Source organism: Aotus nancymaae, unplaced genomic scaffold, assembly GCF_030222135.1.
Source record: "Aotus nancymaae isolate 86718 unplaced genomic scaffold, 86718_ANA_hifiasm-v0.15.2.pri h1tg000007l, whole genome shotgun sequence".
NCBI classification, from domain to species: domain Eukaryota; kingdom Metazoa; phylum Chordata; class Mammalia; order Primates; family Aotidae; genus Aotus; species Aotus nancymaae.
The window spans coordinates 13,978,513-14,004,447 of NW_026988418.1; the positions used below are offsets into that span (position 1 = coordinate 13,978,513).

General features: G+C 38.9%; 1 protein-coding gene across 1 annotated transcript in view; it reads right to left on the reverse strand.

Moving 5' to 3' along the window:
* Positions 1–25,935, reverse strand: part of FAF1 (Fas associated factor 1) — a 535,243-nt gene that overhangs the window by 228,287 nt on the left and 281,021 nt on the right. The window contains exon 8 of the mRNA XM_012434603.3: positions 11,608–11,694. Coding sequence (XP_012290026.1) covers positions 11,608–11,694 — 87 coding nt within the window. The remainder of the gene's footprint in view (positions 1–11,607; positions 11,695–25,935) is intronic.

A 25,935-nucleotide genomic window follows, 5' to 3' on the forward strand; every position in this document is an offset into this window, starting at 1 on the left:
AAACATTTCCCTTGAGTGCTTCATCCACACTCCCAAATTTCCCACTCTTGTTCAGAATAGAGTTCGTTTCACAACTTTTCTTTCCTTTTAAACCCAAACTTTCTTCTATTGCTTTCAAAGCTGTTCTTTCCATCTGTTTAGTCTTTGCCTGTGTTATTTGCAAAAGACTCTATATGTTGACAAGGGCAATGAACCCTCTGAAGCTACTGAGTCTCACCACCATCAGAAGCAACATTATCCATGACCTTCCCAAATAAAGAAAAAGTCAGTGAAAATATCCATAGATTGCCTGAATCTGTCTGCCCTAGGACAGGCTAACAAAGTAATTTAAATAGCATAAGATGACCCTGAAGCTATTCAAAGAATGCTTCTGATTCTGCATGTGTATGCAATATAAAGAAGGTGCTTACTCAAGGGAAAGAGAGTTAATGTTTGTTGAATGCCTACTAAATGCCAGACATTACACTAGGGGTTGGCAAACTTTCTCCGTAAAGGGCCAGACAGTAGATATTTCAGGCTTTTTGGGCCATATGGTCTTTGTTTGCAACCATACATCCCTGCTTATAGTGTGAAAACAGCTGTGGCACAGTACATTAAGAAATCGGTGTGGCGGGGTGCGGTGGCTCACACCTGTAATCCCAGCATTTTTGGAACCAGAGGTGGGTGGATCACTTGAGGTCAGGAGTTTGAGGCCAACATGGTGAAACCCCATCTCTACTAAAAATACAAAAATTAGTCGGGTGTGTTTGCACACGCCTGTTGTCCTAACTACTCGGGAGGCTGAGGCAGAAGAATTGCTTGAACCTAGAAGACAGAGGTTGCAGTGAGCAGACACTGAGCCACTGCACTCCAGCCTGGGTGACAGAGCAAGCCTCTGTCTCAAAAAAAAAGAAAAAGAAAGAAATCAGTGTGAATGTGTTCTAAGAAAACATTATTGACAAAAACATATGCTGAGTGAGATTTGAGCTTACAGTCATAACTGTCAACCCCTGCATTATATTATGTGCTTTACATATTAGATATAACCATATGAAACTTCTAATATGTAACCATTTTGTCCCTAAAAAATGGCAATTTCATATGGTCCAACCTAATAATACGTTAACCCCTTGTAATCTTCACAATAGGCTTTCGAGTGTGTTAATATCATCTCCATTTTGTAGATAAAGAAACTGAAGCTCAAACATTAACATCTAAATAATAGTAATGCTGGGATTCAATGAACTTGAACTGGTCTGCTTACTTGCATTATCCCTCACCTCCATTTCGTCTACCTCCCACCCATACACATATAACACACACACACATTGGTAAAAATCGGCTTACAGTGTAGTTCCACACACTCTTAAATCTGTTATTCTCTAGTTGCTGCCACAAAATACTTAGTTTTGATAATTTAATTTTTATTAGAAATAAAATAATCTGATTATCAAAAAGTGTATCAAGTTACTGTAATCACACAAATCAATCCTTTAGTTGTTTATTGCCATAGATGTCAACCTACTGGAGCACTAAACAATTTAAATAAATGAATGAAATTTAAATAAATGCATAAAACACACATTTGATACAATGTGAAGAAGACAGTAAACAGGTTGTAGTTTTTTTTTTTTTTTTTTTTTTTTTGAGATGGAGTCTCACTCTGTCGCCTGTGCTAGGCTGGAGTGCAGTGGTATAAACTCAGCTCACTGCAACCTCCACCTCCCAGGCTTGAGCGATTCTCCTGCCTCAGCCTCCTGAGTAGCTGGGACTACAGGCACCCACCACCACTCCTGGCTAATTTTTGTATTTTTAGTAGAGAGGGAGCTTCACTCTTTTGGCCAGGCTGGTCTTGAACTCCTGACCTTGTGATCCACCCACTTCAGACTCCCAAAGTGCTGGGATTACAGATGTAAGCCACCGTGCCAGGCTTTTTTTTTTTTTTTTGAGATGGAATTTTGCTCTTATTACCCAATCTGGAATGCAATGGTGTGATCTCAGCTCACTGCAACCTCCACCTCCCAGGTTCCAGGGATTCTCCTGCCTCAGCCTCCCTGGTAGCTGGGATTACAGGCACATGCCACCACGCCCAGCTAATTTTTTGTATTTTTAGTAGAAATGGGGTTTCACCATGTTAGCCAGGCTGGTCTCCTTGGCCTCCCAAAGTACTGTGATTACAGGCAAGAGCCACCATGCCTGATAATAGCTCTTCTAATGCTTATAATTTATAAAAGGAGGAATATAAGTATACAAATTAAAGTGTAATCAAATGTTCCTTTCTCTGAGAAGTCATTTTTTCATTATCACTAATTGTTAGCAAAATTGATTGTTCCCTCTTCTGTGATCCCCTTGCATTTATATACTTGAGTTCTAATTGTTTATTTACATATGTCTCCCACTAAACTCATCAATCTCTGAGAAGCAAGATCTTACCCTTGCAACTTTAAGGGCCAGTACAGTTACTGGCCTGTAAAAGTTAAAGAGAACTAAGTATGACCTGAGAAGGACTCTGTATTTCTTCTTTCTTTTGAGAGTCTTGTTCTGCCACCCAGACTGGAGTCCAGTGACGCTTCTCTGCTCACTGCAACCTCCTCCGCCTCCCGGGTTCAAGCGATTTTTGTGTCTCACCCTCGTGAGTAGCTGGGATCACATGTGTGCGCCACCACACCCAGCTGATTTTTTTGTATTTTTAGTAGAGACAGGGTTTTGCCATGTTGGTCAGGCTAGTCTCAAACTCCTGATCTTATGCAATCCACCTGCCTCGGCCTCCCAAATTGCTGGAATTACAGGCATGAGCCACCACGCCCAGCCGAGGGCTCTGTACTTCTAGATTTGAGTCCTGGTGGAGGAAGCTTAATCTAACTTAATAGGTAGATAAGACTGAAAACCTAACTTATGAGTATATGCCTATAACAATAGTTGAGTCTTGGCCAATCTTAGCAGCCAGACTTCAACCACTGATACACTGCTGAGTGTTCCAACTGTGTCCAAATAAGGCAAACACCAACCTGTAACCAATACAGCTGTTTTTGTACCTCACTTCTTTCTGTATGTCACTTTCCTTTTTTTGTCTATAAATTTGTTCTAACCACAAGGCATTCCTGGAGTCTCTCTGAATCTGCTATGATTCAGGGGGCTGCCCAATTTGCCACTCATTTTTTTTGTTGTTGTTCAATTAAACTCCATTAAATTTAATTTGTCTCAAGTTTTCTTTTAACAGCATTGTTCCACAAATGTCAAGTGAATGAACACATAGATGAATTTAAAGAAACAATAATAGCCAAAGGTCAATTATGTTAAGGCATTCTTTCTAGTACATACTACTTCAATCTTCAATATAAACCTAGCAGTAACTATTCTTGTAGCTATTGAGTCTTTAATCTTCGCAATAACTCTGTAAGTAATTATCCTGACTTGACAGTTATAGAGACTGAGACCCACAGATGTTAAGTTGCTTGTAGTGACTCAGATGAATCCAGAGAGGAGGAAGGAACGGAGAAATGAAGAAAATAAAGAACAAAGTAAGAAAAAAGTGAAAAAAATTTAAGTAGAAGAAGAGAACTATAAATGAATTTCTAAAAGGTATGGCAAAGGGAGCATGGGAAGGACACAGGCAGGGTTTCTTAAAGAAAGGTCTTGAAGGAAGGAGATAATTGTTGTAGGTATTCTAGGTGGAAGATACGATTAAATGACAAAGTGGGAGAGTATCAAGTATATTTGAAAAATAGGTAAGTATTTAGCTAAAGCTGAGACATATATGGTGTAATATTCTTTTTTTTTTTTGGAGACAGAGTTTCGCTCGTTACCCAGGCTGGAGTGCAATGGCATGATCTCGGCTCACCGCAACCTCTGCCTCCTGGGTTCAGGCAATTCTCCTGCCTCAGCCTCCTGAGTAGCTGGGATTACAGGCATGCGCCACCGTGCCCAGCTAATTTTTTGCATTTTTAGTAGAGACGGGGTTTCACCATGTTGACCAGGATGGTCTCGATCTCTTGACCTCGTGATCCACCCGCCTCGGCCTCCCAAAGTGCTGGGATTACAGGCGTGAGCCACCACGCCCGGCATGGTGTAATATTCAACCACTCACTCAACAAATATTTACCAAGCATTTACTCAGAGCCTGTATGGGAAAACAAACCTGGAAGGGAAGTTTCAGAGTAAACAATGAAGGGTTTTGAATGCCAGCATAAAAATCTGTACATAGGCCAGGCATGGTGGCTCACACCTGTAATCCAAGCACTTTGGAGGCCAAGGCGGGCAGATCACCTGATGTCGGGAGTTCAAGACCAGCCTGACAAACAACCGTCTTAATAAAAAAAAAAAAAAAAAAAAAAAAAATCTGTACATAACTGGCTGGGCGTGGTGGCTCAAGCCCGTAATCCCAGCAACCTGAGGTCGGGAGTTTGAGACCAGCCTGACCCCGTCACCTTGTCTCTACTTAAAGAAAAAAAAAATCTGTACACAATCGAGTCATTGAAAATAAGTAAGTAGGGCCAGGCACGGTGGCTTACTCCTGTAATCCCAGCACTTTGGGAGGCCGAGGCAGGTGGATCACGAGGTCAAGAGATCGAGACCATCCTGGTCAACATGGTGAAACCCCGTCTCTACTAAAAATACAAAAAATTAGCTGGGCATGGTGGAGCATGCCTGTAATCCCAGGTACTCAGGAGGCTGAGGCAGGAGAATTGCCTGAACCCAGGAGGCGGAGGTCGCGGTGAGCCGAGATCGCGCCATTGCACTCCAACCTGGGTAACAAGAGCGAAATTGTCTCAAAAAAAATAAAAAAAATAAAAAAAAATAAGTAAGTAAGGCTGAATGTGATTCATGTTGTACTTTGGAAATACTAACATTGCAGCAGTGAACAGAATGACCATAATAGAGGCTTGAAAGTTTACTTAGTAACTACAGTGTGGTAAGTATGTGGTAACTGTAAGAGTCTGTATTTTGTAAAGAGTAGATCCTGTAAAGTGGGAGCTTGGGTCCAGCATCAGGAGAATGTCCACAATTTGACAGCTGCTAAACACAAGGCTTCAGGGAGAAATAATAGAAGAACATGAGCTCCATCCCAAGGATCAAAACAGATGACATTTTCTCATTCAGATTCATTTCTATTTAAAAGTAGGGTAGGGAGAGAGCACAATAAAAAAAAAAAAAGTATTAAAACTGAAAGAGTTGACTGGGCGCAGTGGTTTATGCTTGTAATTCCAGCACTTTGGGAGGCCTAGGCGGGTGGATCACTTGAGGCCAGGAGTTCCAGAGCAGCCTGACCAACATAGCAAAACCCTGTCTCTACTAAAAACACAACAATTAAGACAGGCCGGGCATGGTGGCTCATGCCCGTAATCCAAGCACTTTGGAGGCCAAGGTGGGCGGATTACCTGAGGTTGGGAGTTCAAGACCAGCCTGACCAACATGGTGAAACCCCCTCTTTAAAAAAAAAAAAAAAAAAAAATTAAAAGATAGGCACAGTGGCGCATGCCTGTAATCCCAGCACTTTGGGAGGCCGAGGCAGGCGGATCACAAGGTCAAGAGATCGAGACCATCCTGGCCAACATGGTGAAACCTCATCTCTACTAAAAAATACAAAAATTAGCTGGGCGTGGTGGCACGCGCCTGTAGTACCAGCTACTCAGGAGGCTGAGGCAGGAGACTCGCTTGAACCCCGGAGGCAGAGGCTGCAGTGAGCTAAGATCACGCCACTGCATTCTAGCCTGGTGATGGAGTGAAACTCCATCTCAAAAAAATACAAAAATTAGCCGGGCATGGTGGTACGCACCTATAATGCCAACTACTCGGGAGGCTAAGGCATAAGAATCACTTGAACCTGGGAGGCAGAGGTTGCAGTCAGCTGAGATCTCGCCACTGCACTCCAGCCTGGGTGACAGAGTGAGACTCTTTCTCCATAAATAAAATAAAATAAAAATCAGAGGCAGGGTGTGGTGGCTCATACTTGTAATCCCAGCACTTTGGGAGGCCAAGGAGGGCGGATCACGAGGTCAAGAGATCAAGACCATGCTGGCCAACATGGTAAAACCTCATCTCTACTAAAAATACAAAAATTAGCTGGGCATGGTGGCACATGCCTGTAGTCCCAGATACTTGAGAGGCTGAGACAGGAGAATTGCTTGAACCCGGGAGGCAGAGACAGAAGAATTGCTTGAACCCAGGAGGCGGAGGTTGTAGTGAGCCGAGATCGCGCCACTGCACTCCAGCCTGGCAACAAAGTGAGACTCCATCTCAAAAAATAAATAAATAAATAAAATAAAAATAAAAAACAGCCAGGTGCGGTGGCTCACGCCTGTAGTCCCAGCACTTTGGGAGGTTGAGGCGGGCAGATCACAAGGTCAGGAGTTTGAAACCAGCCTATGGCAAAACTCTGTCTCTACTAAAATACAAAATTAGCCAGGTGTGGTAGCACGCGCCTGTAATTTCAGCTACTTGGGAGTCTGAAGCAGAACTGCTTGAACCGGGAGGTAGAGGTTGCAGTGAGCCGAGATCGCACCACTGCACTCAAGCCTGGGTGACTGAGCAAGACTCTGTCTCAAAAAAAATAAAAATAAAAATAAAAAAATAAAAACAAAACAAAACAAAAAACGGAAAGAGTTTTAATTGTATAAGCATTATTAAATCCTGGAATTTAAAAAGAACTACATGTATTCATATTGTCTGCATTATAATAAGGTGTCTAAACATAATTCACAGTGTTAAAATATTTCTACTCTCTAGAAACCAAGAGCTTCCTTGTTAAAGTGTAAAATTTTGCCTACTTGTAACTCCTTGTTTTTCACAGCTGAATTGTCACAGCATGAAAACATTTTCCTACTGGTGAAGCTTTAGATACCTATTTCCCTGATGAAAAGAATACAAAAGGAACTGAGTTACTGACAGTTCATACAGTATCCCATACCCTACTAGAGTACAACTACAAGCAAAGAAAATATGTTAACTCTGAAGGGAGATGGGTGACAATGTTGTAAATGATCATTGACTTCACTGAGTAGCCTGAAAATGTCCAAGACTGAAGTCTATTAGGTTCATAAGAGACTCAAGATTATAAAAGAATCTGATTACAAGAGGTCTATTTCTTTGTCCTGTTGGGTAAGTCAAAGGTTAATGAGAAGTGTACTGAACAAAACACCTCTTGTGCCATTTCAAAGTATTTGTCATGCAAGATAAAATGTAAGTGGGAAAGTATTTTAATCTAGTTCATTAACTTCTTTTTTTAAAAAAATAGCTTCACTGAGGGATAATTTACATGCCATAAAATTCACTCATTTTAAATGTTCAATTATTTTTTTAAAAATTTAGACATGTGCAACCTTTACCACCATCTAATTTTTAGAACATTTTCATCACCCCAAATCCATTAACTTCTTCATCTATGATATTTTCATAAATTCATAGAACCCAATGATATCTAAGGCTACTGTATATTCAAAACCACACAAATTTCAGCAACTGAGCAGTAAAAGTACAAAATGACCTCACTTTTAATGACCTTTATAACCAATCCTCTACTCTGGCACTAGGAAGCAAATGTTCAGGTGCTTTCTCTGAAAGTTAAACCATTCTAAGTATTAAGTTATGGCACATTGTCTTGGAAAGAAATTAATTATATTTTTGTTGGTAACACATTTCAGGTTGTTTACACAGCTGACATTTCTCAGCTGTACCCAATTCATGCCCTAAGCTGTGAAGACTATTTTGTTTTGTAGCAGATGCCTCCACTTGAATGATTTCAGTAAGTATAAAAACACCACTGCCTACAACAAATATACACTACAAGTACCAGCTTTAAGGGTTTTTATACTCATAATGAAAGAAAGGTTTTATGACATATTATTTGGCCACGATCTCCTCAGAATACTTGTTATAAGCCATTTTTGGCTAAATGCAAGCACTGGAGCTAGTGAATCTGCCGTGGCATCAGTTAAAAGCAGCCTGGCCCTAAACATCTTTGTTGTATCAAATCATGCAAGCTCAAGGCAACATCCTGCCAATGCAGCAACATTTGCTCTGGGGAGGTGTGGGCAGGCACCACTTCACAGGTTCTGGGACAAGGTGCAAATGGGAATAATGAGGCTAAAAGAATCAAGCCTCTTAATGGGGATTCCCTCTTGTGTTTGCTGTGACTTAAGAGCACCAAGTAGAATTACAGTCTTGGAAACAAACAGTTTTAGCTGCTTTCCATATTTTCCTATAGTAATTAAACTGCATGACAACTCTTTGGCAAAAAATTAAATATTATAAAAACAATTAAAATATGAGTCTCATAAAAGACCATGCCGACTCAATTCAATGAATAGCACCTAAAATGTACAAAGCACCATTTACAGACAGAAGAACTGATCATATTTCATTGACTTTGCCTATCACTCTTGGAACTTGTACCTGATAAGCCAATTTCAGTCTGGTTTCTACAAGGGTGGGGTGCAAAAGCAGTTGGCTTTTCCAACCTTGTGAAATCCCACATTTCTAGAGTTTCTCTATTATCTTATGTCCCTCCTCTTAAACAAGACAATTATTTTTGCTTTAAGATTTTTATTATGAAAATTTTCAAACACATAACAAAAGTTAGAGAATGGTATAATAAACCCAATACACACATCACCCAGATTCAACAATGATTGATAGATGCCTAATCTAAATTAGCTCTAGTCTCACTCAATCTGCCACACACAGGTTATTCTGAAGCAAATCTCAGACACCGCTTCATTTAAACCAGCCAATTCTTGCCTGTAATTGTAATCTGTAATTATAACTTTTTTGAGTTACCTTAATTACAATACTGACTTTCATTTATTGAGTGTCTACTATGAGCCAGGTACTAACTATACTTATATTATCACTTATCTTCAGAATAGTTCTGCAAATTAGTGAGAAAATTAAAGCTCAGAGAATTTAATGACATGCTCAAGTCTTAATTATTTTCTTCTATTAATACTGTTTTTTCTTGTAACAAGTTCTTAGACAATACTAAGATTTCTGTTTTCTACACGCCTCCTCAGGTAAACAGTAGACCATCATGTATGAACATTACTCTTTCATTTTTGTAAAAATAAACGTAGCACATTTTCTATCAAATTTCTCACTCAAGCAAGAAAAACAACAAAAACCAGAAGAAAACCAAGAACACATCCCCATCCTTAGCCATAGATGACCAGCCAATAATTCTAATCATATACTATAATATCAATGTTATAATCAGTTTTTCAGAAACAAATTTAAGTACCTAAATCTAAAGATTTTTTTTTCCAGAAATGTTTATTAAAAATAAAGGTTTTGTTTGTTTGTTTTTAAGGTGGAGTTTCACTCTTGTTGCCCAGGCTGGAGTGCAATAGCGAGATCTTGGCTCACTGCAACCTTCCCTTCCCAGGTTCAAGCAATTATCCTGCCTTAGCCCCCCAAGTATCTGGGATTACACGCATGCACCACCATGATCAGCTAATTTTGTATTTTTAATAAAGACAGGGTTTCACCATGTTGGCCAGGCTGGTTTCAAAATCCTGACCTTGGCCAGGCACAGTGGCTCATGCCTGCAATCTCAGCACTTTGGGAGGCCAAGGAGGCAGGATCACCTAAGGTCAGGAGTTGACCAGTCTGGTCAACGTGGTGAAACCTCGTTTCTACTAAAAATACAAAAATTAGCCCAGCGTGGAGGCTGGCGCCTATAATTCCATCTACTGGGGAGGCTTAGGCAGGAGAATTGCTTGAACCTGGGAGGCGGAGGTTGCAGTGTGCCAAGAGTGCATTATCGTACTCCAGCCTGGGTGACAGAGCAAGAGTCCATCTCATAAACAAACAAACAAACAAATTCACTCCTGACCTCAGGTGATCCACCCACCCTGGCCTCCCAAAGTGTTGGGATTACAGGTGTGAGCCACCACACCTGGCCATAAATAAAAGTTTTTCTGTTTTCTGATTATTAAAGTTTCTGATTTTTAAAGTTTCATAATCCACAAAGCATCTTCCAAAGGCAGAGTGTTTACAATGTAATTAGATTCACGTAGCATCTAAATAAGCAAAGGGTCTTAAAACGTTTCTGTCTTCCACAGAGAATTCCTTTGCATTAAAATATATACTGATGGTGCTGAAGAGGCGTGAACTGTAGTTATTATCCAGACAGAAACATTAGAAAATATGAAAAGGCAATTCAGTTCTTAGGCATAATTATCATTTCATTATTGATCATTACAAGATGTTTACAAAGTCCCAATTTCTTTTCAGCTGTATTTTTAAAATTAGATGTAACTTGAGAATTCCAGAAACATTCTCATTTTTAACTTTTTAAAAAAAATAAGTATCTGATTAGAACAAGCAACTTTATGGGGAAAAGTGGTCAAAACTTAATTTCAGCATGCCTCCTTATTTGATGAAATTTACTCTCATAGAAAATAGCAAGGAATGGAAATTGCAGAGATAGGAAAGGCTTCAAAATTTACAATAGGAAAATCATTATAAAAATATAATAATGGTAAAAATAACAGGTTATTTTCTTCCAGCTTTTTATGATGGTGAAATTTATGGGTATGTTTGAGATTAAAGTGCTATTAATATTAATGATAAAAATTAACTTTTAAAGTATCAGTCTACTATGAAAAAGGTAGTTTTAAAATTAAATAGAATGATTAGCTTAATTTAAAAATATCTGTAATTTAGGAAAGAAAATGCTTTTGCCTTGAACATTTCATTAGTAGTATCTGAATATATTCTCATCAAGAAAAAAATAAATCAAATCAAGCAACCTCAAATTCTTGCACTGATACTGTAACATTACCAACAGAATATTGGCCTACTTGGCTTGTGATTTCGTTCTAAAAGTGAACTCAAATTATTACAACTTCTCTTACTTTCACATTGTTTGGTTTAGATAATTCTTTCCGGTTTTTTTTTTTTTTTTTTTTTTTTTTGAGATGAAGTTTTGCTCTTGTTGCCAAGGCTGGAGTGCAATGGCACAATCTTGGCTCTCCGAAACCTCCGCCTCCCAGGTTCAAGCGATTCTCCTGCCTCAGCCTCCTGAGTAGCTGGAATAACAGTCACCCACCATCATGTCCAGCTAATTTTTCTGTTTTTAGAAGACATGGGGTTTCACCATTTTGGCCAGGCTATTCTTGAACTCCTGACCTCAAGTGATCCACCTGCCTCAGCCTCCCAAAGTGCTAGGATTAGAGGTGTGAGCCACCAAGCCCAGGTAGATTTTCTTTTCTTTTTTTTTTTTTTTGAGACAGAGTTTCGCTCTTGTTACCCAGGCTGGAGTGCAATGGCGCAATCTCGGCTCACCGCAACCTCCGCCTCCTGGGTTCAGGCAATTCTCCTGTCTCAGCCTCCTGAGTAGCTGTGATTACAGGCACGCGCCACCACATCCAGCTAATTTTTTTTGCATTTTTAGTAGACGGGGTTTCACCATGTTGACCAGGATGGTCTCGATCTCTTGACCTCGTGATCCACCCGCCTTGGCCTCCCAAAGTGCTGGGATTACAGGCGTGAGCCACCGCGCCCGGCTTGCTTAGATAATTCTTTCAATGGAACACTCAAAGCATTTGATTGTGCTTATTATCAAAACCAATTAGACTGAAAGTGGCAAAAGTGAGAGGAGAATGTAAAACTGAGAATTTGACTGTCACTTACTGAATCGTCTGTAGCAGAAGTTGGCCAGCCCTCCCATAACTGATGGCGAACAGGGATACTTGTAAGGTCATATACATTTCTCTTTACCTATGAAAAGAAAGGGAGCACAATTAAAATAGAATTTTCACATGACTTATAGTTTCCAACCAATTTATGAGACATACAGTGTATTTCCTGTCTCCTTCTAGATTCAAAACAAGAATTTGAAACAATAAAAACATAAGTCAAAAAAAATTTTTTAAAAAGAACAAAACTAAATTTAAAAGCAGATTATCAATGAAGACTAGATGAAATAATAATTCAAGAAACAGGGGCCAGGCGCGGTGGCTCACGCCTGTAATCCCAACACTTTGGGAGGCCGAGGCAGATGGATCACAAGGTCAAGAGATCGAGACCATCCTGGTCAACATGGTGAAACCCTGTCTCTACTAAAAATACAAAAAATTAGCTGGGCATGGTGGCACATGCCTGTAATCCCAGCTACTCAGGAGGCTGAGGCAGGAGAATTGCCTGAACCCAGGAGGCGGAGGTTGCAGTGAGCCGAGATCGCGCCATTGCACTCCAGCCTGGGTAACAAGAGTGAAATTCCATCTCCAAAATAATAATAATAATAATAATAATAATAATAATAATAATAATTCAAGAAACATCCCTCCTCTCTTGTTTTCAACTCCTGGCTGACTTCATTTCTTTTTAGTCAAGGGTATACACCCAAAGGATTATAAATTGTTCTATTATAAAAACACATGCACATGTATGTTTGTTGCGGCACTGTTCACAATAGCAAAGACCTGGAACCAACCCAAATGTCCATCAATGATAGACTGGATAAGGAAAATGTGGCACATATGCACCATGGAATACTATGCAGCCATAAAAAGGATGAGTTCATGTCCTTTGTAGGGATATGGATGAATCTGGAAACCATCATTTTCAGCAAACTGACACAAGAATAGAAAACCCAACACCGCATGTTCTCACTCATAGGAGGGTGTTGAACAATGAAAACATGTGGGCACAGGGAAGGGAACATCACAAACTAGGTCTGTTGGGGGTTGGGGAGCTAGGGGAGGGACAGCAGGGTGTGAGGAGGTTGGGGAGGGATAATATTGGGAGAAATGTCTGATGTAGGTGACAGTGGGATGGAAGCAGCAAATCACCATGGCATGTGTGTACCTATGCAACAATCCTGCAAGATCTGCACATGTACCCCAGAACTTAAAGTACAATTAAAAAAAAAGGAAAGAAAGAAAGAAACTTCAGGCACACAGTTGATTAAGGGCAAAGTGCAATTATAAATTCTTGCAATTGATTTAATCATTAAAATGTACAATGATTCAAAACCAAAAACAAAACCTGAAGTTGCCTTTATATTTTGATGTAAGTTTCAAAGATACAGAAACTTATTAATAAAGTAGCATAGGAAAATCATTTGCATCTGGGAGGTGGAGATTGCAGTGAGCCAAGATCACGCCACTGCACTCCAGCCTGGGCAACAGAGACTCTGTCTCCCCACCACTGACCAAAAAAAACAAGTAAAAAAAAGCACAGGGTTTTTTTTTTCTTTTTTTGGAAATCAATCTAAATTAAAAACTATTTCATGGAATATTTACTAACATCAGAGCTATAGGCTCTTCCTGAAAAGAAAATACAAAAAATTTGGTAAAAATGAGAAACTATTTTTCCAACATGCAACATTATACCTTTTACTTTCAAAGTAAAGGAGGTAAATTTATCAGAATAAAGTGGTGGAAAATCAAACTCTAGTTAGCCAGCAATTAAGAAGTGTTGGCTAGGCAAGGTGACTCACACCTGTAATCCTAGCACTTTGGGAGGCCGAGGTGGGTGGATCACTTGAGGTGAGACGTTCAAGACCAGGCTAGCCAACATGGCGAAACCCCATCTCTATGAAAGAAACAAAAATTAGCCAGGTGTGGTGGCTCACGCTTGTAATCCCAGCTACTTGGGAGGCTGAGGCAGAAGAATGGCTTGAACCAGGGAGGCAGAGTTTGTGGTAAACCGAGATCATGCCACTGGACTCCAGCCTGGGCAAAAGAGCAAGACTCTGTCTCAAAAATAAATAAAGTAAAATAAAAGAAGTGTTACTGGGCATGGTAACTCAAGCCTGTAATCCCAGCACTTTAGGAGGTCAAGTTATAAGGATCACTTGAGCTCAGGAGTTCAAGATGAGCCTGGGCAACATAGTGAGACCCCATCTTTACCAAAAAATAACAAGTTAGCTAGGCGTGGTGGCTCATGATTGTAACCCCCACTACACAGGAAGCTGAGGTAGGATGATTGCTTGAGTCCAGGAGGTTGAAGATACAGTGAGTCATGATCACTCCACTGCATTCCCACTTGGCAGACAGAACAAGACCCTGTCCCTCCCCGCCCTCGTGGAAAAAAAAAAAATCTCTATTTTTTATTTTAATTTTTATTCACAAATAAATTAACAAATCGTAACAGAGTGGAGAGATTATCCATTTTAACTAATTCTTCAAGTTAATTATGGCATTATTATCCTACTGTATCAAATGAAGCTAGGGTTGAAACGTTTCCCATTATATGTATTATGTTAAGACTTGAGGCCAGGCATGGTGGCTCACACCTGTAATCCTAACCCTTTGGGAGGCCAAGCTGGGAAGACTGCTTGAGCCCAACAGATTGAGACAGCCAGTGAGCCATGACTGTGCCACTGGACCCTGGATGACACAGTGAGACTCTGTCTCAAAAAACAAAAAATAAAACCTGAAGATTTCAATAGGGTTCTTCATACTTCAACAAGTATCATGATTTATGTTTTAAAAATGAAGAAGCCTAAAGTATCATATTGTCCAGTTAGAGCATTTGGCTTTCACATTACCCTTTCTTTTTTTTTTTTGAGACAGAGTTTCACTCTTGTTACCCAGGCTGGAGTGCAATGGTACAATCTTGGCTCATTGTAACCTCCATCTCCCAGGTTCAAGCGATTCTCCTGTCTCAGCCTCCTGAGTAGCTGAGATTACAGGCATGTGCCACCACACTCGGCTAATTTTTGTATTTTTAGTAGAGACAGGGTTTCATCATATTGGTCAGACTGGTCTTGAACTCCTGATCTCAGGTGATCCACTGTCCTCGGCCTCCCAAATTGCTGGGATTATAGGCCTGAGTCACTGTGCTCAGCCCCACATTACCCTTTCTTATACATAATCACATCTAAGTTACCATTCCAGTGAAATAGAGATACAAGTTCACTATGGGAAAGAAGAAACAAAAAATAAAACAAAAACACAAAAGTCACTCTATTTTAACTCTAATTCCCACCTGTGGAAAAAAGATTTAGTAAATGAGTTCTGAGGAGCTTGGGCACGGCTTGATCCATATTCAATTCAAACCAACAGGTTTTCTTAGCAAATGGCTAGTCTACCGTGCAATATTTTGTTTATAGTCAGTCATATCATTTGGAAATTTATTTATTTATTTGAGATGGAGTTTCGCTCTTACTTCCCAGGCTGGAGTGCAATGGCACGATCTCGGCTCATTGCAACCTCTACCTCCCAGGTTCAAGAGATTCTCCTGCCTGAGCCTCCTGAGTAGTTGGGATTATAGGCATGCGCCACCATGCCCAGCTAAGTTTTTGTATTTTTTCTAGTAGAGACAGGGTTTCTCCATGTTGGTGAGGCTGGTCTCTAACTCCTGACCTCAGGTCATCTGCCAGCCTCAGCCTCCCAAAGTGCTGGGATTACAGGTGTGAGCCACTATGCCTGGCCATCGTTTGGAAATTTTTATCAGTCATTATCAACCCAACAATTTAACCAAATGCATTTGGGTCAACCTCTAACCACTTTCACTAGTTGTTATTATTTTGTCATTTTTAAACATTAGTGTTCTTAAAGAGAAATGTATTCCACAAACCTAAAGTGTTATATTAATAAAAGAGAGAAGGATAGAAGAAGGAGTATGAGGAGTCTTTAGGCTTCGAGGCAAAAAAAAGACAAAACTCCTTTTTAAAACTATTTTTGATTATGTTGTCCAGATATAACAAATCTTATCAGCTATTTTTGAAAAAAAGCAGGACAAATATTTACATCCTTTTGGAAAGGTGGTAAAGCTACCCTAGCATCATAATATACACAAATACTATGAGTATATAAACAAATAACTTTGGAGTGGGATTCTTTAAATTCCACTTTAATTCCAAAATACAGCAATAAGGTATTATGAAATAAACAGTATTTTCTTCTTTCATTAACTCATCTGTAACTGCACTGAATTGAATAACATTCCTTTGCTATTCTAAGCCTGAAAAGCATGTTCTGGCTATAGTGTTATGTTGGTATAAAGCACAACGCCAGACTGATGTGCTGAACAAAAGTGATCAAAGTTAGAGTAATGTTAGCCATTGCACAAGTATTTGGCTTCATTGTTCTCCCCAGAATGACATCTGTTAAGCAACTTGTCATAGAATAAACTGGTTAACGCAGACAGAACTTGGCTGAGAGAGTCCCATATAAAGCATATTAGTCTGATGTATGATTGTTCCAATGCAAAGGTTAAATTCACAGAGTATTCTGAGTTTAAGTTAAAAGAATCTTGTGTTGAACCACAATCACTAAACAACAATTTAACTGAAAACAAATTTGTTTTTCAAAAATAATTCCATGCGTACCAATGTTGTAAGCACATATAGATGCTACCAGTATATGGATGAAGCACAATTTATAAGATAGCAAAAGCATCAAGAGTGGCGATTTTACTAAGAGAGATTACAATTCCATTTTCTTTTTCTTTTTCTTTTTTTTTTTTTGAGACGGAGTTTCGCTCTTGTTAACCAGGCTGGAGTGCAATGGCGCTATCTCGGCTCACCGCAACCTCCGCCTCCTGGGTTCAGGCAATTCTCCTGCCTCAGCCTCCTGAGTAGCTGGGATTATAGGCACACACCACCGTGCCAAGCTAATTTTTTGTATTTTTAGTAGAGATGGGGTTTCACCATGTTGACCAGGATGGTCTCGATCTCTTGACCTCGTGATCCACCCGCCTCGGCCTCCAAAAGTGCTGGGATTACAGGCGTGAGCCACCGCGCCCGGCCCCAATTCCATTTTCTTTATTGATGGTTATATTTAATAAAAAATTGAAATCATAATCCTGCAGGGAAGAAAAAAATCCAAAATGTACGCAAAGCAAATGTAAAAATGATTCTTAAAAGAGTTATTATTCAAGGAAACCTAAATGATAAAATATAGCTTTGTATAAAATTAAACAGATGAATTTAAAGTCATCATAAATCAGATGATGAACATAGTTCTTTCAGAGAAGGAGGGAAGATGAAGAAATAAGAGGAAGAAAGAGGGAGGAGGAAGAGAGATGGAGAAGAGGAAGAAGGGGAAAAGGGAAAGGAAGGAAGGAGAGAGAGGCAGATAGATGGTAAAGAGACAGGGAGAAGGAGATGATAGAAAGAAAGAGGAGAGGAAAGTGAGAAAGAAAGGAGGAAGGACCCTGATTGATTGATTTGGGATTTGAAAGCACTTTCGAGAAGCAGAAAGAAAACACACACAGGCTGGGTTGCAGTGGCCGGCATGCCCAGCTGCCAATATTGTGCTGCTTCTGATGGAGTTTCATCTTTAGAGTGTGTTAAATTCCAGTTAAGGACAAGTGGCACTTCATAGGGTAACATTTCCTAAGGGCCTTTTGTCTTACACATTTTTTTTTGATCAGCATTGGCTCAAGATCATGCTGAACCTTCATAATCTTTTCAATTCTTGTTTTACATTAAGCTCTAAATCTATGAGATTTCAGACTCCTATACTATGCAAATGTTTCAATTAGTTCTGAAGGAATTTAATAAATGCTTTGATTACCAGCTGAACATTAAAATTAAGTTACAAACTATACTGTATTTGGATCAAGAGTTCCAGAAACAACAGATTTTCCAATTTGCATTTAAGATTTTCTAAAGGGACAGTTTAATTTATTGCATATTGTTTCAGATAAGATAATTGTTTGCAACTGAGAAAATACATAAATCAGATTAACATTTAATAGTATAGAATTAATATGGTACTGATTTGTTTCCTTATTCTTTGTCATTGCTAATAAACACCTAGTTATATACTACAATTAATGTAAAAAACTAAGTAATAATCTCCATTTAAATCTTCATACTTCCTCATTGTGGAAATTTCAATATTAAACACAGCACTGGGGAAAAGGTCATTTCATTATAACCTGCTCAATATAAAATTATAAAAGTACATTTACAAGATATTCATCTCTCACAAACTTTTCTTTTGATTCATTTAAATTTTCAAACAGTTTTATTTTTTAGTTAAATTTCATTAGAATTTCTTAGGAAAGTAATGCTTAGGAAAAGTTGCTCTGCTAAAGGCTAAACTGTGAAGCTTTATTATATAACATTCTCAGTTATAATAAAATCATTCCTTGTGAGCTAAATATTGGTCAAACTATTGAAAAACTTTTAGGGAATTTTAAATGTCATTCAGGTATTACTCACGTGAAAGCAAACTCTAATAAAAAAAAGTCACAAAGTTTAAGGTGTTGAGGCATACCTCGAGGTAGAGAACTAGATTTTTTTTTCTTTTTCTCCGAGACAGAGTCTTGCTCTGTTGCCCAGGTCAGAGTGCGGTGGCTTGATCTAAGCTCAATGAATGTAACCCCCACCTTCCGGGTTCAAGTGATTCTCCTGCCTCAGCCTCCTGAGTAGCTGGGACTACAGGTGTGTGCCACCATGCCCAGCTAATTTTTTGTATTTTTAGTAGAGACGGGGTTTCACAATGTTGGCCAGGATGGTCTCAAACTCCTGACCTAGTGATCCTTCTGTCTTGGCCTCCCACAGTGCTAGGATTATAGGCATGAGCCACCATGCCCAGCCAGAGAACTAGATTTCTAATCCTAATTCTGCTCAACTGTTACTGTGGGAAAATTGGTGGAGTCTTTCCGAGATCTCATTTACCCCACCTTAGAAAAGAATAAAACTGCTGGGTGAGGTGGCTCACACCTGTAATCCCAGCACTTTGGGAGGCTGAGGCAGGCGGATCACAAGGTCAGGAGTTCAAGACCAGCCTGGCCAACATGGTAAAACCCTGTCCCTACTAAAAATACAAAAATTGTGCTGGGCATGGTGGCTCATGCCTGTAATCCCAGCTACTCGGGGGGCTGAGCCGAGATCGTGCCATTGCACTCCAGCCTGGGCAATAAGAACAAAATTCTGTCTCAAAAAACAACAACAACAAAAAGAATTAAATGTGATCAAATCTGATTTTCAAAGCTCCAAAATGTTATTATTTCATGAAAATACTGGAGTTATTTTCAGTTAAAAGAAGTGCTAAATATATACAAGACGAGGAAGTAATGAGAGAAAATTTAAAACCATTAATGCTAGAAAATGGAAAAACAATAGAATAAATATAACAGACATAAAAAAGAAAAATAAGCATTTTAGTTTTTTTTTTGCATGAGCCTTAGTATTTACTTTTATCACACTTTTTAAAAAGAGCTAATTAATATTTTCCCCTTATGAGATCTCATTTAAAAATAAAGCTTGTCACACTGGTTTCCCAGAAAACTATTCTATCAACCAAATGTCACCAGAGTAGTTATGCGATTTTACCAGAACACTACTAGCTAAGTGATATAGATTTCAAATTTTATTAATTTATCTCAATTTTTAAATTTTTTTGAAATCTGGTCCACAATTCTTTACATATCAAATATTTTGTTATGGTAAAATATAAAACAAAATGTTCAGTTATCCGTGCTTTAGTTTCTAGATTTTCTGAATTAACACACTGTGGCACTTTATAGTACAGCCCTTATAAAAAAGTACCCTAAAACTACAGCCATACATCTCATTCTTTTTTCTTAGAAGAAAAAGGACTCTGGTCACATTAAAACCTGAGCTTAGCCAAATATTAAATATATCAAACTTTAAGCTCCCAGTACATCACATTATCAGATGTTCTGGTTAAGAGTTTGCTAAATAACTACATTGAGCAAATAAGTATTTGTATGTGTGTGTGTTTAAATCAAAATAAGGCATACAAACTAGGCTTAATTCCAGTATCCTAGCAATCACTGGTGCTCTAAAAGGCTTATAGTTAAGAAAGCAATCACTTCTGAATCAGAAGTGATTCAGAGTGAATTTTGAACTACATACTCCATATCTAAGGCCTTCTTTTTCTCTTCTTTTTAAAATTATTGTATACACATTGCAGTTGCACATGGATTTGTTTTACTAAGATAGAAGTTAAAACCCTCCTCAAAATCCTTTCTGAACAAAAAACGACTGAAACTGGATGGTGTAAGGGGAATGAGAAGGTGGCATCAGTAATCAAATGTTAATTAGCAAGCTTTTTTTTTTCCTTCCCCCAGGGCTGCCCTGTGTTGGAGAATTCAAATCAGAAATCAATGCTCTAAGTGTTTGACTATTACTTCTTCTCATTAACCATTAAAAAGACTAAGCTATTCTCTCCTCATAAAAACAGTAACTAGAGACATTTCTTTTTCTCAAATACTATCTTTCTAGAAAAACAATGAAGATCTGTTTCAAGAAATCTATAAAATTGAAGTTGCTTTCAATCAGGCTTTGAATTGACTGTACTCTGCAGTTTTAAAACATCTTTCGGCTCTAAATGAATTCTTCATTCTAATAACTGTAACTTAGTTTTGCTTTGTACCATACTTTAAAAACTTATTTCAACTCTTACTTAGCTATAAAGAAATTTGACAACTGCCTTTCTAAGAGATTACTAGGATGATAATAAAGCTAATCAAATATGGAAATTAACTTAAATGCATTCATTTATTTATTTATTTTATTTTATTTTATTTCATTTTATTTTATTTTTTTGAGACGGAGTTTCGCTCTTGTTACCCAGGCTGCGCGATCTCGGCTCACCGCAACCTCCGCCTCCTGGGTTCAGGCAATTCTGCTTCAGCCTCCTGAGTAGCTGGGATTACAGGCATGCGCCACCATGACCAGCTAATTTTTTTTTGCATTTTTAGTAGAGATGGGATTTCACCATGTTGACCAGGATGGTCTCGATCTCTTGACCTTGTGATCCACCCGCCTCAGCCTCCCAAAGTGCTGGGATTACAGGTGTGAGCCACCGCGCCCAGCTAACTTAAATGCATTTAACTGGAGATAGATTTTGGCCATCCTGAAACACTATCCAGCATAAGATTTAACACTTCCATGGGTAACATGGTTATGTTCATAATTTCCTATACTGAAAGACTGGTGTGGGTGAAAGCAACTTGAAAATTACAAAGTTAGATATTAAAGTAATAACTAATAATCACACATTTATTAAAATGAATTGTATCTTTAAATAAACATTAAACCTGGATTTTAAGATACAAGACAATTCCCAAAGTGCTAAGAAAATGTTTACTGCTAAGAAAAGCTAAGCATATTTCACAAATTAAAAAGAAGCTAAATTTTAGGAGATTTCTGAAAAACAAAAGTTTACAGAAACTGTGAAGCTGCAGGAATTAAAAGTATAACTGAAAAAAAAGGTCAATTATTTTTCTACAACAGTGGTTCTTAAAGGGTGGTGGTGGCTGGATCAGGTATTAGTATCACCTGGAAACTATTAGAAATGCAAATTCATGGGCCCCACCACAAACCTAGTGTATGGAACACTCTGGGTGCCTAGCAATCTATGTTTTAATAAGCTCACTAGGTAACTGTTACCAAGCCAAATTTTAAGAAGCACTGCTTCAGAATGTGCAAGTAATATATAGGCTCTTCCAGATAGCCATCCCTCTCGGGTTTACTGACACTGAAATTCTCTGAATTCTGCCTAAGGTGGCCAGTCTTTTGAGAAGAAATATAATTAATAATGATTTGTTACAGAAATTCTAAAAATGTTGAAATTTCATTTGGATGATGGGATTTTATTAGCCTAAGAAATTAATGAGAGAAGGCCCTACCTTTTTACTACAGACTTCATTGCATTCTTAGTTTAATCTAAATTTCTGCTAACTGAAAATCTGTGTTTCAAACTGTCTCAAGCTTAAGTGTGACTGCTTCCTGGTCAGAATACATATTTGGAAATCAGAGTAAACCTGCAAATTCACAATAAATGACCTACCGGACTCACTAAATAAACTTGGAAGACACCTATATATGTGAGCTAAACTGAAGAAATGTCCCTAACCACCAGAGGACTATATTTGAGCCATAGAGAAAAACTAAACAGGTTATTTTTTCCTTTCATAAGCTAATTGAAACAAGGCCCAAAAGAAAAAGGTTAATTTCCTGTCAGTTGGACAAGACCTTGTCATGGAGAGCAGTATTTCCTCTGTACATTTTATGGAAACAGTGAGGAAACAAATTATTCCAATTGTTTAATGGCCTAGTAAACACCATGAAAAAAAAAAATGTTTCTTATGGCCTGCAATAAATAAAATAGCAGTCACTCAATAAAATTTCTTAAAATCTCCTCATTTAAAAATCAAATTAATCAATTTATAATTCCTTCCAGGAAGGAAAACACCAGTTAAGCCCAAAGTCAGTTCTAGAAATAGCTGGAATAATTACAGGAACATTTTTAGGAAGGAATTTTACTTTAACACCATTTTGTGAAATTCAATTTCATTTAATACTTTAAAGATTGGAAACATAAATCAGGAAATACTGTGGACCAGAAGTGTTTTAATTTTTGATCTGAATTTTAGTAGACAATTTGATAAAATGTCAGAAGCAATGTACTAGTTAATCTTTGTTTTTTGTTTGTTTGTTTTTGTTTTGAGACAGTCTTTGCCCTGTCGCCCAGGCTGGAGTGCAATGGCGAGATCTCAGCTCACTGCAATCTCTGCCTCCCAGGTTCAAGGTATTCTCCTGCCTCAGCCTCTCAAGTAGCTGGGATTACAAGGGTCTGCTACCATGTCCAGCTAATATTTTTGTATCTTTAGTACAGACGGGGTTTCACCATGTTGGCCAGGCTGATCGCAAACTCCTGACCTAGTGATCTGCCAGCCTCAGCCTCCCAAAGTGCTGGAATTACAAGGTTGAGCCATCAGGCCCAGCCCTAGTTAATCTGAAAGACATAATCATATCTGTAACGAAGTATTTCGTTATAAGGGTATTCATTATAGCCTTGTTTATCATCTCACAAAATCATATCAACACACAAAATTGGCATAATCTAATATCCAATAATGGAACAGTTAAATAAATAAAATATTGTACAGCCATTAAATTGATGAACCAGCATCAGCAAAGAAGAGCCCAGAGGCCAAATCCAGTCTACTGTCTGTTTTTGTCCATAAAGTTACACTGGAACACGGCCACATCCATTTATTTACTTATTTTCTCTGGCTGTTTTTGCTCTACCAAGATAGTAGAACTGAGTAGATGCAACAGAGACTGCATGGCCTAAACACCCTAAAACAGGAATTATTTGTCCCTTTCCAGAAAAAAAATTTGCTGACCCCTAATGTGGAAGAATGAGGCAGAGGTTGCAGTGAGCCGAGATCACACCACTGCCCTCCAGCTGGGTGACAGAGCAAGACTCCATCTCAGAAAAAAAAAAAAAAGAGTATGCGTGTGTGTTATTTTTCGCACCCGGCCACGCATCTTCAATAAACCAGATACTAGGTTTTATGTTAACATAGCATCCTCACAATACCTTATACATGCATTATTATCTTCAATTCACAAATGAGGAAACTGAGTCTCAGAGACAGTAATCTGCTCAAGGTTACTTCAATTACTAAATGATGAGATTAGGATTTAATTTAGTTCTATGAAACTCTCAAGTCTAGATTCTTTCATGACTGTGACATATCTTCTCTTAGCCTGAATTTCTTCTTTTTTAAAATAATGGGTTGAAATAAATTATCTTTCTTTTAAACTGGACACTTTTTTTGAGACTGTATTTCGCTCTTGTTGTCGGGGCTGGAGTGCAATGATGCAATTTTGGCTCACCGCAACCTCCACCTCCTGGGTTCAAGTGATTCTCCTCCCTCAGCCTCCCAAGTAGCTGGGATTACAGGCATATGCCACCACACCCAGCTAATTTTGTATTTTTTGTAGAGATGAAGCTTCTCCATGTTGGTCAGGCTAGGCTTGAACTCCTGACCTCAGGTGATCCTCCTGCCTCAGCCTCCCAAAGTGCTGGGATTACAAGTGTGAAACACCACACCTAGCTGTCCACTGGACACTTTCTTGTGTTTTTCGAAACAGTGTCTTATTCTGTCACCCAGGCTGGAGGGAAGTGCCACCATCACAGCTAACTTCAGCCTGGATCTCCTGGGCTGCTGAGATCCTCCCAACTCAGCCTTCTGAGTGGCTGGGACTACAGGTGCATATTACCATGCCCGGGTAATTTTTAAACTTTTGTAGAGAGGAGGTATCACTATTTTGCCCAGGCTGGTCTCAAACTCCTGGACTCAAGCAATCCTCCCACCTCAGCCCCCTCAAAGTGCTGGGATTACAGGTTGTAAGCCACTGTGCCCGGCTACCAGACACTTTTATAACTAACGTGTACAAATCTTCCATGAGACCATTTGCACTTAATTCTGAACAGTGGTCATTAAATAGTAACAAGTGGACTGGTGGCAGTGACTCACGCCTGTAATCCCAGCACTTTAGGAAGCCCAGGCAGGTGGATCATGGTGAAACTCCGTCTCTACTAAAAACATAAAAATTAGCCAGGCATGGTGGCACACAACTGTAATCCCAGCTACTCCAGAGGCTGAGGCAGGAGAATCACTTGAACCTGGGAGGCAGAGGTTGCAGTGAGCCGAGAATGCACTACTGCACTCCAGTCTGGGCAACAGAGCGAGACTCTGTCTCAAAAAAAAAAAAAAGTAGTAACGAGTGTGAGTGGCCAACTATGGGCAAAGCCTCTGTCATGAGAGCAAATGAGCCTTTTGACAGCTACTATGTTGCAATGGATAATGCAGTTACAGTCTGTCCACTTTGTACTTTTAAGTGCTGTAGAGGAAGAACAACTGCCAGAACAAATAGCAACTTGTTTCAACAACTGAATGCTTCACAGAAAGGGGGCAGAGTTCCTGGTGTCACACACATCTGGGAAAAATAGCAAGATAAAAAATTCCCAAGGAAAATAAATCAAGGAAAAAGAAGAACATATTAAAATAGTTAAACTTTATCATGAGAGTTACCAAGGCTCTTCCTCTCATAAACTTTTGGCCAATGCCTTCTGAGTCTCCCTCACCCTTTACATTAGTAAGGATTTTAGCTGGAATAAAAGAATATGATGATATTCACACTATGGGCCTGCTACTTCTACTTGGCCAAAGTACAGTAAATCAATTATGCCCTATCCTGTTATTCCAGTTTTCCCTCTCTCAACAGTTGGACACTCTTGCCAACTCCTCTTCTTTGCTTTTGATCTGGGCAAGTGAAACTCTTATCAGAAACAGCTGTGTTTTATTTGCAACCTCTGTAAGTTCTAAAATAAAACTGCATCTATAAGAAAGAAGATATATAGGACAGTGCCATTAATCCACTCTGCCCACCTGTTTTTTATAGAATTACACTTCCTTTTTAATATTTCATGTGAGTTAAAAAACACAAGTGCACACACGCACAAAGACAGACAAATTAAGCTACTTGCCTAAATATCATTCACTTAATGTCTGGATCAGAACAATAATGCAGATTTTTAAAATTCTTAACCCATTTCCCTTTTCTTCAAGAAAACATTTTTTTTTGTTGTTAAAAAAAAACACTGCTTCTACAGCAAGCTTCAAACTTTTTAAAATGCTGACAATCTTAATGCTTTTGGCAAAGAACCATGTTTATACTTTGATAATGACTATATCCTTTCCCACTCTGGTAGCACCACATTGATGCTCAGATATGATGTGATATTTATGTTTGCTTTGCTGTTTTCTGTTGCCCATCCAGGTCTTTGCCTTTCTCTGAATTGTGAAAAAAGTGGTGGGAACCATCAGCAACAGAACCTCAGTCTATAATCAGGTCTCTCATAATTTTATCTTTTCTAGTTAACAAAAAAATGCAAAAAACAAAGACAACAAAGGGACTTAGTGTTGGAGTCTGCCATGAATACTAAAGTGGCCTGGGGGTGTGGCTCATCAAGTGAAAATAAACCATTCAAGTCACCCACATCAAGAAGAAAGTTTGGGAACAACTAGGCCAGTGTTTGCATTTGGGGCCCTGGAGTCAGGAGAGTTACATTTCCCTTCTCTCTGCATAACTAAGGCACCAAAGACAACCTACTTAACCTCTCCTTTAGGAAATATTAAGTAAGCTCCTTCAAAGAACAGCCCTGAGAGATACTTAAAAGTGTGTCTGGTCAGGTTATCTGATTCTAACTTGCTACTTTGCAAGATCAG